General features: G+C 33.9%; 1 protein-coding gene across 12 annotated transcripts in view; it reads right to left on the bottom strand.

Annotated features, from left to right (window-relative positions):
- NBEA (neurobeachin) overlaps positions 1-15023 on the bottom strand; it is a 674173-nt gene that overhangs the window by 393577 nt on the left and 265573 nt on the right. For all 12 annotated transcript variants that reach the window (XM_072795453.1, XM_072795459.1, XM_072795454.1 and 9 more), the window contains one exon: positions 8246-8373. In XM_072795453.1, the coding sequence (XP_072651554.1) occupies positions 8246-8373 (128 nt within the window). The remainder of the gene's footprint in view (positions 1-8245; positions 8374-15023) is intronic.

The raw sequence follows: 15023 nt of genomic DNA on the forward strand, positions 1-15023 counted from the left end.
TAAGAGTCAGCTTTAACAATTAATTAATTAGTTAGTTTGACAATTAGTCTTGATGTATGATAGTGTTTTCTCCATCTGGTTGTCTGTCTCTCCCTTTGTTATGTTAGCAACAACTGATGTTATGATCTATTAATTCTTGATGCTAAATGTTAATGATCTAACCGAAATATCATCACTTATCAGATACATTTATATTTCAATAAAAAGAAGACTTCCTTCATTAATGATTTGATAACATAAGTGATATAACTTACAAAGGAATAACAGGACATATTTTTCCCTTTATTGATCAGTTTTCAAAATAATGAGTTGATTATCTTCTAAAGTCAACCAAGTCATTTTAAAAATCATTCTTATTACTTACAGATTTAAACGCATCCATGCATTTTGATGTCTTGCAGCAATTATACTTACTGATACTCAAAATATCCTATCTTTGGTCAATAAGAGTGTCTTCAAGTTAGATCCTGAGTCTTTCTAACAGTGTTTGTTTGGTATCTTCCTTAGTTTTGTATCACCAAATGTTGCAGGCAAATCATGAACATTTACTGGTCTAGCCTTGACATCACACATTTCTCCAAGAAACTGGTTTCTTTCAGTGGCAAATGATATTTCAAGACTACAACTTGGACTCCAGATAAACACGCTGCTACTAAATTGGTCAATGTTCCTAGGCAAAACAGTACACAGGACTAGAGTACATATGTGAGTATGAGTGTGTGTGTATGCACACATAATCAACTTTTATAATGTCCTATTCAAATTCAAAACTAAAGGCTTTTGCTTAAGCTGTATTTTTATCTGAAGTTCCTTTAATAAGAATCCTGATTCTCAAGATAAAATAATTAGAATATCAATAATTACTAACTGCTTTATATGACCTTATGCAAGTTTTATAAAAATATCAATAATGCCACTACCTATATAAGTATTGTCCTCCTACTTTTTTCAGTTTCCAGAGCACACAGACATTATATATTATATTCTTTCCCATATAACTAAATGGTTAATTCTCCATAATACGTGTATATTTGATGTTTATCATTGAGTCCTTATGTTTACACTCTGCAGTCACTTTGGTTGCTTATACTACAGTAGATTCCTCAGTAGAGTTTCAAAGAAATAATATTCTCTGAATTCTTGCAATTTAACAGTTTATTGGCAATCTCTATACATGAAACTCGGTTTGGCTGTCATTTTCATTCCTTGAATATCTTAAATATCCTACTCTATTTTCTTCTGGTAGAAAATATGTCTTTCAAGAAAGTATGATGACAATTTGATTTTCTTTCCCTTGTAAGTTAGTTTGCATTTTTATCTAGATGCCGTAAATGGTTTCTCTTTTCCTTTAAAGTTCATTAATTTTATTAGACTATGTCTCAGTGTTGATTGCCTGAGTAATTTTCTCAGATATTCAGTGTGTTTTTAAATATATGTTTTAATAATCTCTCTCTCTCTCTCTTTTTTTTTTTTTCCCAAATTCCAGAGTTTCCTGGATCCCATTATTTTGGAGTTCTTTTCTTTGGTTTTGCTCTTGGGAAACTTACATATATGTTTAATACTCTAAATTCTTCATTTTACACTCATCTTTTCTAGTCTCTTTATTCATTTCTTTAAGTTTATAATTTCTTTTTTATCTTATATTTCTCCTACAATTTTATCTGCTGAGTATATATGAGTTGAGTATATATGCCTCTTTATTTCTTCTAATTTAGTTTTTTTTTTAAGATTTTATTTATTTATTCATGAGAGACACAGAGAGAAAGGCAGAGACATAGGCAGAGGGAGAAGCAAGTTTCATGCAGAAAGCCCGATGCAGGACTCGATTCTGGGACTCCAGGATCATGCCCTGAGCCAAAGGCAGGCACTGAGCCACCCAGGCATCTCTTAGTTTTCATTTCTAAAATTATTTTTCTCATTATTTACTTTTTTAAGTTTCATCACCGCATTTGTGAGATTCTCTAAATTCTGATATAAATTTTTCTTTCATATCCTGTTATCTTTTCTAATGTATTTTAGCTCATTTAAATACTTTTCATCCCTTTTCTGGCCTGCATTTCTGGTCTGAAAGAGTATATTCTATTTATTCTCATTTTTCTTTCTGTAATATGTGGGGTTATGTCCTTTTTGTTACTATTTTATGTGAAATGAACTTACTCATACATTTAGGACAACTCTTTTCCCTCTTTTGTTTGTTTTCATGTAATGTCCAAAAATATGGCAGCCTACTTTCTGAGAACTATCAGCTCTGATTGTCCTCAACCCAGTTTTATGTGGACTTTCCCTCTGTGTCTCTTGCCCCTCTATTGCTTATTTTGGATTCTATTCATAGTAGTTTCTTCTCAATGTGGGGCTTCGTCTTGGGAGAACACTAGTTGGTTAATCACTCATGGGGCCTAGATGGCTCAGAAACTTTCAGCCTTAAAATGGAACCCTTGGATTTATCTATTATAGTATATACCCTGGGTGGCGCAGCGGTTTGGCGCCTGCCTTTGGCCCAGGGCGCGATCCTGGAGACCCGGGATCGAATCCCACGTCGGGCTCCCGGTGCATGGAGCCTGCTTCTCCCTCTGCCTGTGTCTCTGCCTCTCTCTCTCTCACTGTGTGCCTATCATAAATAAATTTAAAAAAAAAAAAAATTTAAAAGCCCTCTCTTCTCTAGCTGAGCTGCTGTTCTCAAATTGGCCCTCTGGGTTTTCCAATGAGTATTTGTAGACCAGTTTCTTCAGAGGCCATCTTGTTTCCCCAACACTTTCCCCCTTTCCTCTGCTGATCCATATGTTATCTTGCAACTGCTGCATCTCAACCCAGTCATATTTTGGAGTATCAATGGGATACCTTATCACCTAGTTTTGCTGTAACTGTTCATTCATTGTTGCTATAGTTATTGTTTCAACATCTATTGTTCTGTTTTTCAAGGAGGAATTCAAGGTTACTTAAAAAGTATGCCCCTCATTACCATCTCTACTCAATCTGTCATATCCTTCTTTTTGTATTATTGCCATTTAAAAATAACTTCTGAAAATATATTTCAATCTATAACTTTTGAGTTAAAATAAATATTTGCAAGCTTTTCTAATTATGTGGCCATATTGTTACCATGAGTGATCCAAGGATGAACTGAGCTTCTTGCTTAGGGTCTTTCTATTTATAATAACATTTCAATGATGTTTTCTTTTGGTTGAGTGGAAATTCCATGCTATTAAAAAAATGCTAGTCTTGGAAACTTAAATATTCTTCAGTAGTATATGACTTTAATAAAACATTTATTAATGTCACCAAAAGTATAACAGACACTTTAGTATAACAGTTCTTGCACTGCTGTTATACTAAACATCTGTTTCTAAGATGTTTCTAAGATGTTTCAACTTATATACACAGCTTCCAAAAGAGGCGGCCTATATATTACATCCAGTTTCACCCTTCCCACCCACCCCAATCTTGGCTGATTGTAACAGACATAGACACCAAATCCAAGGCTGAGCCACTGAGATCCTCCCTTGATATATAATAGTGGCTATAGGTAAACTGATGACAAATATTTACATTAAAAGAACACTTGGAGTCAGGGTTGTATACTATACTTGGCTATGCTCCAATGATTAAGAAAGTGAAGTTAGGGAAAGAAGTGAAGAAACTGAGTTGATACACAGAAAGAGGCAAAGGTCTAGCTTTGCTGTAATGTTGCCTTGAGAGTCAAGGGAGTAGCCTTGATACAGTCTCTCTTCTCCCGTTTCAAGGTTGCCTGACTTCTACCTGCTTTTCATTTCCTCTCTTTGGATACTATAAGACTTTCTGCTGTATCCTCATCGTAATTGTTGCCTTTAATACTCTTGTGAGTTCTCCTCTCAATCAAATATAAATAATGCTCACAGAATACAAACAGTGATTTCTCAGGGCCACTCTGCTATGGTGGAATAAGACAGAGTACAGAACATTTGGCAAACACACACACAAACACACACACACACACACACACACACATAACATTAGGCTAACACATACACACACTCTCACACCTCTAAACATTTTCTCTTCTAATTAACTTAGGTGACTACTCCTTCTTTGTTACTAATGATAACTCTAGGCTCTTAGGACTCTTGAATAAAAATTAGCTAGATCTAATCTGCTTCCTGACAGCCTCTAATTGACGTTATGCTACTTCTTTAAATCTGAACTCTAAAAGAAGCCCTACAATTCCTCTGACGTACATCTTCCATTGCTGCAGCAAAACAAATTAATATAACCACTGGACCAAAGGTTGTTTTGCCATCCTGGGCTGGTGGACTTTGATACTTGCATATATATCTAATCTAATTTTTATCCATTAGTTTGCAAATTTAAAAGCTAGAATTTTCTCTGAGAAAGTTCACTAAGCTCCAAATAACTACGGTCTCCAAAAATTCTTAATTATTGCCAAGAGAAACATGGCAATGGTTTTATACACTAAAAGGTATATAACAATAGCTACCATCAATGAGTTACCTTAAAAGGTATAACTATATTGAGTATCCTATATTGAATGCAATAATAATTTAACAAAGACTAATAAAAAGTAATGAACAAATTAAGAAAATGAAATACTATTTTAGCTTGTATTTTAAAGGATATAGACTTTACAAAGTATCAATGATTATTTTATAAAAAACTACATGAATACAAGTGTAAATTAAAAACAAATGAATGTAAAACAACAAAAAAGATGCAATTCAAATACATTTTATGATTATTTGAAATTAAGAATAATTGCCTTCACTTTTCATAGGACATTAAAATATATTCAGTTATCTAAATCCAGCTTTGTTCTTACCACTTAGATATACATAATAAAGTCAAAAGTAAAAAAAAAACAAAAAAAAAATAAAGTCAAAAGTAATGGGATTTATTCATCATAAATACTATATTTAAGTATTCAATGGCTAGCATAAAGTTATTTTTATCATGTAAATCTGAGTCCTTTGTAATAGTTTGACAGTTTTTCTTCTCAGGGTAGAGGAACAGTGTTTCAAATGAGAGAAAGGAGGGAAATGGAGAAGAGAGAAAAAGAATGATCAAGAGTACACATTCAAGAATAAGAATATGAAGGACATGTATTTCCAGAGGCTGGGGGGCAGAAAGCAAGAAGAGAACGTGGATGACTGATCGATACTGGGAATTCTTAACCACAGAACACATTTTACATGTCTTACCATCTTATTTTCAAAACTTACCTTTACCAAAAATATTAGTAACAAAAATATTATTCTAGACAAGTATAAGGAAAAAATAACTGAATATTACATACCAAATTAAGCTAGGCAATATAATATAAACAATAGGATACTTCCTATTTATAAGTAAATAATTTTGTTAAAATTGTATAAATAAAATGGCACAGGAAGACAGCGGGGAAGATATTAATTAGACTTAAGAAATCTGAAGAGGAATTACAAGGATGAGAATAATTTGGGGGAGGGAAAAAGGAAAAAGATCTAATGTAGAAGAGTTGTGCAAAAACAAGGAAATGTGATAATGTGTAACTTGTTTCCATGTTTAATTAATGTCTTCTATATAAAAGGATGGAGACCAGTTGAGTGTGAAAAGTTATAACTAAATTCTGAGGGATACAGAATGTTGTTCTGTTATACAGCAGATGTTTCTAGATTTTTGGATTGTATTGATTAGCAGATATTTGAAGGATATATCATAAGTGTGTTAACTATTTAAAAAATATAACTCAAAATCTAAAATTCTATAATTTGCTATCATCATTTTATTAAGGACAATACTTTTAACACAAAAAAGGATATGAACATTACACCCACATAGTTGTAAAAATGGAATACATTAAACTCTTTGGAAGCAGAAAAGTGAACTTTCAATATATAACTTGTTCGAGTGTTTCATCTTCTGCATGGTCACTTTTTAAAAAAATCTAAGAGGTGTGTTCTTAATACTCTTTCAATTCAATTCTGAATATATAAGGTCAACTTAGGGAAGCCCAAGAAAAACCGCTCTCAATTACCTATGCAGCCTTTTCTCTTACCTTCTCTCTGCAGTGCTGGGAAGGCATAAGAAAGGGGCCAGATTCTAATCATGAAAAATTCTGGAAAGGGGCTAGCTACTATGTGGGGTCTTGCCTGATTAATACAGGGCAGTTACAAATTATCTGACAGTAATGCCTTAGAGCTTAAAATTGTCACAAACCATCACTGAGGAACCAGGAATGTAAGTCTTATAACTTAAAATAATTCCTCCTTTGCTTTGGCTGCTGGAAAACTTAGTGCTGATTTGTGTCCCAGTTTTAATAACACTACAAGGATCCATTACCAACATTTATAAATTTATTCTGTTTATTTTAGCATGTCTTGAACCACTATTTATATATTTCTTGTATAAATTTGTCAAATCATTTAAGGAAAAATATATATAAATACATAAAAAAGACTTCAGTGAATGAGGAAACATTTAAGATTTGGTTTTTCAATAAATTTTATTAATTTTTTTCTTATTGTTAAGTCACACATGGGGTCATCACACTAAATATTCTTGTAGTCTAGAGTACTTTCCTAGTACGTGGTATGACTCACCTGTAAGTCTTTGCTCAAATGTAATTTTTAGCGTTGGTCTCTTTAAAAGTCTATAGTGTGTTAGAAGATGATAAATGCTGTTAAAGGATAAATCCAACACAGGGGTTTGGGATAATAAAAATGGCAGGCTACACTTTTAAAGACGGTGACTTTCTAAATAAACTGCAACCTGATCCTGCCATTTTGTTATATTTATTATTAAGCTCTACAAATCAGGGATTTTTTTTAAAATTAAGGTTTTGTTTTGTTTCGTTTGAACTAAGTTGACACAAGTGTCACATTAGTTTCAGGTGTACAGCATAGTGATTGGACCACTTTATACGTTATGCTAAGCTCATCACAAATGTAGCTTCCATCTGTCACTGTACAATACTATTATTATATTCACTATATTCCCTATGCTGTAACCTTTCATCCCCATGACTTATTCATTCCATAATTAGAAGCCTGTGTCTGCCACTCCCCTTTGCCCATTTTGCCCTTCCCCCATTCCTGTCTCCTCTAGCCACCACCAGTTTATTCTCTGCATTTATGGGTCTATTTCTGCTTTCGTTTTTTCATTTATTTTCTTTTTTAGATTCCACGTTTTTGTCTATTATATAATAATATATTCCAAGTACTTTAAAAAAATGCTTGGCCTAGAACAAGAACTCAGTGGGGTTTCTTTGTTTTGTTTTTTAATGAATAGCTCACCTGTGTGTCACTGTTCTAAGAGCTTTGTATACATTATGTAATTTAATCCTCATAAGAACTCTGGGAGGGAGGTGCTATCACTGACTTTATTTTATAGAAAGAACATAAGTTACAAAATCGCTAAGTAATTCACAAAGGTCATAGAGCTAAGAAAGTAGTAGAACAAGGATTTAAACCCAGTCAGGTCAGTAACTATTACTCATTCCTAACAAATTGTGCAAAAGCACTTGAGACAAAGAACAGTCATAGGCAAACGACAATAAATAGAAAGTGAAAAGCAAAAATATATATGTAAAGCTGCTAAATCCAAGGAATAGTATTTAAAGCCATTATTTACTCACAGGATCTACTAGATACTGATTACCCCTTTATGAAGCTTTTGAATATTTATAAAATAAACTTTTTAAAGAAATAAAGCTTCAGACAACCATTTGTTAAAAGCTGCTCTCTTAATACTGGTGCATTAATTAACTCTTCACAATAATTAATCTGCTTTTCCACCTCACTCCATTTAAGCTGCTGTTGAGTAAAAGACAATAGCTTCATCAATTCCAAGTTAAGTATGTCTTCACATTTTCTCAGTTAAGAATTCTCCTATTACAAATGTTATATGAATAAGAAGTCATTTACAGAAGCATGGCTCTTAGAGTTAGAAGGAAATTTTAGAGGGTATTGCTTAGTAAACACACCATCCTGGTGAAGGATGTACCACGGCCCTCTAAGACTAGGATTATAAGAGCCATAGTCTCCCAGTCCAACACTTTTTCAAAGGTCTCCACTCTGTTATTAGCACTGACTGTGAAAACATGATATTTTTAAAAATGAGTACGAAGAAAGCATGTATGAATATCTTAACAGAATTTGTGGAAGCAAGATCTTTATATTCTTTTGGTAATAAATATTCCTCCAGAAGTACAAATTATCATGAGTAATAGATACATTATAGGAAACTAAAATAATTAGAATATAGAGAGAAATCATACCTTCTATCAATAGCTCTTGTCCATGACTGCCAAGAAGTGTACGAGATAGGAATGGGGCAAAGTCTACAAAAATTTCACGAAGTAGAGGAGCAACTTTTTCTAAAGCTCTTTCAAGTTTTGCAGTGATGCTGTTGAAATTAAGACATAAAGACTAGTAAATATAATTCAATATAAAACGTCAAATTATTACTTCTAAATTAAAATCTTGAAAGAATCATAGAAGTATGTATCTAACACATGGAATAGTAACTGCTTCAGTAGAAGGGACACACTGTACAGTTTCACATCACTCATAAGGCTGCTCTAAAGACTGTAGCTAACATAGAATGACCAGGGATGCCTGAGTGGCTCAGTTGATTAAGCCTTGTACTCAAGGTTTAGGCTCAGGTCATGACCTCAGGGTTGTGAGATCCAGCCCCAGGCAGGCTCTACACTCAGCAGGGAGTCTGCTTGAGATTCCTTATCTCCTTCTTCCTCTGCCCCTCCTCATCATGCTCTCTCGTTGGTTCTCTTTCTCTCTCAAATAAATAAATAAATAAATCCTCTGAAAAAGGTAGAATGACTGTTCTGTGAAATGAAATTGGGATTCCATGAACTGCAAGGGACACAAACTCTGCTCCTAGCTCTATGTCTTCCGTGACTATCCTATCCATCAAAGAAAACTATTTTAAACACTTACTACATAGATCACTGTGTCAGTTACAAAGAATTAACCTTTGTTCTCTAGGGTTGCCTAAAAATTCCATGAAAAGCTGGACAAATAAGGGAATAACTAGAATTCACTGTAATACAATGAAATTGCTCTGCTCAAGGAGGTATCTTCATTTCAAAAGCCCATTTACAATTATTTACCGATTCTTGCATTATTATTTGTATTACTTCACTGTTAAATTTTAAGTTATATGGCCTTAAGGAAGCACTATTTGACATTCTTGAAAATATTTCAAGTAGTATACATAAACAGGGGTAAAGAAAAAAATTCTTCTCAAGCAAATAAATGATCTGGTAATATCTATCTCTTAGAAATAAGTGCTTTGAAGTAAGACTGCTTTGACTGGAATGCTGGTTCTCTCTTATGCTACCTAGGTGAGCTGGGGCATTAGGCTTCCTTTGCATACAAGATGAAAATGACCATAGTACCTGCTGGTGAGGATTAAATGAGCTAAGGCATATAAAGTTGCATAGAAAAGTAACTGGCACACAGTGAGAGATCAATAATGGTAGCTCTTATAATAGCTTTTTTGAATAAAACTAAATTTACTCTTACAGAATGTGGCTCTGATAAAAAAAGGAATACAATAATTTGTTAGAGGAACACACATTGTTCTACATGGAAGATATGTAAAGTAAAAATTCAACAATGCTTCAAAATAATAAAAGTTCTGCCACAAAGCTAAGTAACATTTTGCTATATGTGAGGAGAACATAAGTGACAAAAAGGTTATTAATTATAGAAATAATGTTCAACTTATTGCTAACATTTAAAACTAAAGTATTGCATTGTTAAGTGACTAAACAGGGATAAGGGAATAATCTAGGATACATTCTTTCATAACTTGGAAATAGTGTAATCTGAATCATGTGTATACTGAAAGCCTCACCACTAGCACTTCTATCTGACTTTGTCTCCTCTTATCTAGGTCAACAGCTTCAAAGCAAGAACCCAGAGAGGAAACTGGTATGAGTGCTTCCAGGAATATTAAAGAGAATATTCTGGAGGAATAACTTTAGGCAAAAAAAAGGGACCTGGGTGGGGCTTTGAGGACTTGCTAAAGATAAACAGAACTCTCAATATTCTCCCTTACTCTTGTTGTTCCTGAACAAACACCTTCGTTAACCAATGGTTCTCAAATTTTAGTGTAGATCAGAATCACCTGTGATGCTGTTTAATCAGAGATTCCTAGAATTTCATCCCCATAACTTCTGATTCAGCAGGTCTGGATGTACTGAGAGAATTCACACTTCTAACAAAGTCTCAGGTGGTTTGCTACAGCTGATCCAAGAAACACTGTTTTAAGGAGAGGATTTACTACTAGTAAATTGTAAAACAGCAAGGTGAATGCTACCTGAAGTCATAAAATAATCGTAAGTTATCTCTGACTTTTAGTGTATAGAGATAGAATTCCTTTTTTATATCTATTAATTATTTAATTCATTCTAATTTCCAGGATCATGTCCCATAACTTCCCAGCTAAAGTAATCCCCTCCTCTGAGGAAAGAGGAGTAAGAATGTTAAGAGCAAATCTATGAAGAAGAGAAAAGTCTGGATGTTATTGTTTTGTTTCTGTACTTGAATTCTGAGTGAAGCATGAATATTTTATTTAAGATTAATCAATGAAAGTGAAATTATTTTAGAAAAATTTTAGATGTATAAAGGTTCACATCACAGTTATGCTACTGTAATATACTATTACCTAATTAAACTTAGGTATATTTTCCCCTAGTTTATGACTTTTTCCCATAATTTATGGGTTTCCGTATGATTTAGAAGCTTCAGAATTGCAAAAATACTATTCCCGTTAACTTACATATCAAACAGAAACTTTACTTAATTTAAGCAACCAATTACATAACTGTGGTATATATGTATTAATTACCTTGACTTGAACTAAGGGATAAAAACAGATATTTCTCAATGAGTGACTCTCTAAAGTAGTATTTTAATAAGCAACTATTTTCTTATAAAACAACAGAATATTAAATAATGCTCTTACATATCATTCTATAACCATAATTTTAATTTTCTAATGGGGAACAATGTAACTTTTTGCCCAGCAAGAGATCAAAGGTTTTAAGTACAGAAAAATCATCATTGAATAATACTGCCAGATTTCTTTATCAAACAATAGCCTATTCTAAGTGGAAGAGTTTCATTATCACTTTACAGTGAAGAAAATGGACAGGTTTTGTTGTTGTCGTTGGTATTTATAGATTCCTCACAATGTATTTTAAAGGATAAAGTATGTGATCTTCATCTTTACACAATTTAAATTCTCAAAGAACATGATACAAACATAGATCTCAGCTTTATACCCTCCCCTATCACCAATTAAAAACAAACAAACAAACAAACAAAAAATCCTGCCTATATTCTTTCAATTCTCATCTGAGAGAAGTACAAAATGTAAAACTTTTCCCAAAGCATATATGAAAAATTTATCTGACAAGATGTAAAAAAATAAAACATTTTAACACAAGAGAACTCCTTGGTCTTATTTCCTATAAAAATAAAAGAATTATCCTCTTCATTTTGAATCTAATTTTTTTTAATAGCACATGTAAAAATGACCAGAAAACACTTTTTTTGGCAAATTATTTTGCAAGAAAATTAGCATATTCTACTTGATTAGGAAAAATATTAAGTAATAATTTTTCAGTTTTATTTGAAAACTTATTTTCATTTACTCAAAAAACATTCATTCAGTTTAAGACATTTTATACACAGAAATAATATGAAGGTGCACTAGATGGGGAATTTACCCTACATAGTCTTAAGTGAGATTAAAACAGTCTAGCAACTTCTTAGTATTTAGTATTGGGCCTGAAATTTGCCAACTCCAGGATGAAATGCATTCTCTCAAGCTTCTCATCCCTCTCTCCCTACTCAATTCTTTTTCATTCCTTTCAGTCACATTAATGATGCTTATGATGTTATTTTGACATTGGTTATTTTTCTTTACAGTTAAGTGTAAATTCTTTTAACAAACAGAATTCCTAATTTCCAAAAAGAACACTACTATTGCTAGTTGAGTAAATTCTCAACCACTCTCACAAATTTTCTAACTATAAAAACAAAATGTTCAAAGAAAATAATAATGCCTTAGATGAAATTTTAAAGTGTCAATGCCTGGATTAAAACAACATGATTTAAAACACAAGAGTTTTATTATTATGGTTTTAAAAAGCACAATTATATATTGGCTTTTGCTTATATTAAGAAAATCTTAATTTATGACCATAAATTGTAAAGGTAAATTCTTAATTGGTTATATACTATGACTGGGAAATGACAAACATTGACTTAAAATTATTTTGTTTAGTTTTCACTAAGCTGCTAATGTGAAATGTATATATATGTATTTTAAGGGAGAGTGAGCATGAGCAGGAGGAGAGGGAGAGGGAAAGAGACAATCTTAAGCAGACTCCTCCTAAGCATGGAGCCGGACCTGGGGCTTGATCTCACCACCCTGAGATCATGACCTGGGCTGAAATCAAGAATTAGATGCTCAACCAATTGAGCCACCAAGGTATTCCTGAAATATAATTTCACAGACTAGATAGTTGATGAGTAAATGCATCATGAATCTCAGATTCTGTGACCCTGTGACCTACTGCACTGCTAAATGGTTTTTCTTAACTGTAACTTTTTAGGGTTACACTAATCAAAACATGAAGCTGAAAAAATTCTTGCTTATTTCCTCATTTTCTTTTAAATTAAAAAAAAACCCTGACATTTTCTCTTTATTCTTTTTAAAAAGAATCACAAGAAGGCGGCGCTAAACTGAGCCACCTGGGCTGCCCGATAAAAACTATTTTAATATGGTAGGTATGGCAGTAGTAATAAGATCCCCCTTGTAGTATAGAGATGTTTGTTCTCAAGAGATCTTAGGAGGACTGCTGGGTGGTGGCTCACAGATGAATCCTTCCCCAAGAAGTGGCCTGTTTTGCCCAATATTAAGTCACCTTATCAGGAGTACTCTGTATTCAAACCCCAGTCAAGGAGGAGACAGAAAGGCCCAGCTCCCTTGATTCAATTGAGGATACCTTTCAGGGACTTTCCAGTTTAGAGCTTTCCCCAGAATGGCCTAGCACTTCCATCACAATTGTTATCACTTTTCCTTGGACCAATCTTTCCCTCCCATTTCCTTAACGGTGACATGATTGAGAACATTCCCCAAAAACCTGCCTGTATAAAGTGTTCTGAGAATATATGTCCTGGGGTGGTAGTCTACTGATAAGTGCTTTTAGTATAATACTTGGTTCATATAATATTTTTTGAAAATCCAAACTGAAAAATCATGAGTTAGGAATTTGAATTTTAAAAAAGAATTGAGAACTTCCATTTAAGATGCAGAAAGCTGGAAATGGTCACTCCTACACTAGTCACAAGAAGAAGCCAGATAATCTATGTACACTGCTAGAACCCATCAGAGAGCTGAGGTTGCAGGGTAACCAACTAGCCTTGAAATCTGAAGGAAGAACAGACCTTTAAGGAGAGAAGACAGAGATGAAGAACGTGCTTCACTGGGGCAGGACCCAGGAAGAAGAAACTCTGTGTATCACCTAAATTGGTAAGGAGAAATCAGCTAACAACTTTTAATAAATTGTTCAAGTCCAAGAGTGAGCTAATGTGAAAGAATAAAATCCTCAGAGCTGCAAGAACAAGGGGAGTTTGCAGTAATTTGCAGGATTTTCTCCACACACCTCACCATTACTCATGAGAGAGACTGGGGGCAACATGGGGAGCTGAGAAGCTGTTGCAGGCGAAGGGCGAGGAGCAGTGACTCTTGCAGAAAAGACACAATGCTCTGCCTGGGCTTTCTACCTGTAATCCTTATGGAACAAAGGCCTTACATATTTTGGAAAAGGACAGCAAACCCTGTCACTTCCAGGCTACCAGAGCCTTTTGCAGAAATAACTCTGTTCTGAAGGAGGGCAAGAAAACATTTTGAGTCCTGATAATTAGAGATTCTCCAACCACTTGGAAATGGCCAAGATCGGTGGAAAATCCTACTTCCAAGACCCAGGGTAGTACCTGCCTAAAACCAATTCTGAATGAGAACAACAGAAAACAACTCCATGTCCACGGTACACTAGGCCCGCAAGTACTCAATAACAAGTAACAGTAGACTACTATCGTAGTAGGGGCCACAGTGTAGAGAACCTCTTGAACACGCAGCATTAATGGAAAGCCTAAAAATAAGGGTAGAATGGGAACACTGAGTAAAACATTCTGACAAACCAGCCTCTAGATAAAGACAAGGTACAAGTAGAAAAATTTAAGGCATGTGGTGCATTGAGAGTAACTAAAACAAGAAAACAAACCTAGCTCAACTCCTTGGTAGAATAACTTAACCTACAGTAAAGGCCTAGCATAGAGGCAAGCCCATTTCCAGAATAAATATTATGAATGTCACTTATTACCATCCTCTATATAATGTCCAGCTTTCAAACAAAAAGTGTAAGACATCCAAAAAAGAAAAACTGACAAAGTCAGAATCACAAACTGACAAAATCGGAATCACAAATAAACCGTTAGAACTATCAAAGAATTTTTAAAAACTATGTTTACCATATTAAGAGTTAATTAATACTTGAAAAGATAAGTCCACACATAAACAGAGTGGAATTTTAGCACAGAGTAAGAAACTGTAAAAAAGAAACAATGATAGAAATATATATAGTAAAAGAGATAACAATACCTTCAACAGGGTTATCAATAGACTCAATAAAGTTAACAAAGAACCAATGAATTTAAAGATAGGCCAATAAAAAAAGGCATGCTGAAACAACAACAACAAAAGAATTATGTTTATAATGACAGAGGAAGAGAGAGAAGAGTGTGTTTGCAAGTGCATTTAAGAACTATGAAAGAGAAGGGGGCAGGGTGAGATGACAGAAGAGTAGGGTCCCTAAGTCACCCGGCCCCACCAATTTGCCTAGGTAACTTTCAAACCATCCTGAAAACCTATGAATTCGACCTGAGATTTAAAGAGAGAACCACTGGAACGCTACAGACAGAAGGGTTTTCTCTTCTAACAAGGTAGGAAGGCAGAAA

This window comes from Canis lupus, chromosome 24 (assembly GCF_048164855.1).
Source record: "Canis lupus baileyi chromosome 24, mCanLup2.hap1, whole genome shotgun sequence".
NCBI classification, from domain to species: domain Eukaryota; kingdom Metazoa; phylum Chordata; class Mammalia; order Carnivora; family Canidae; genus Canis; species Canis lupus.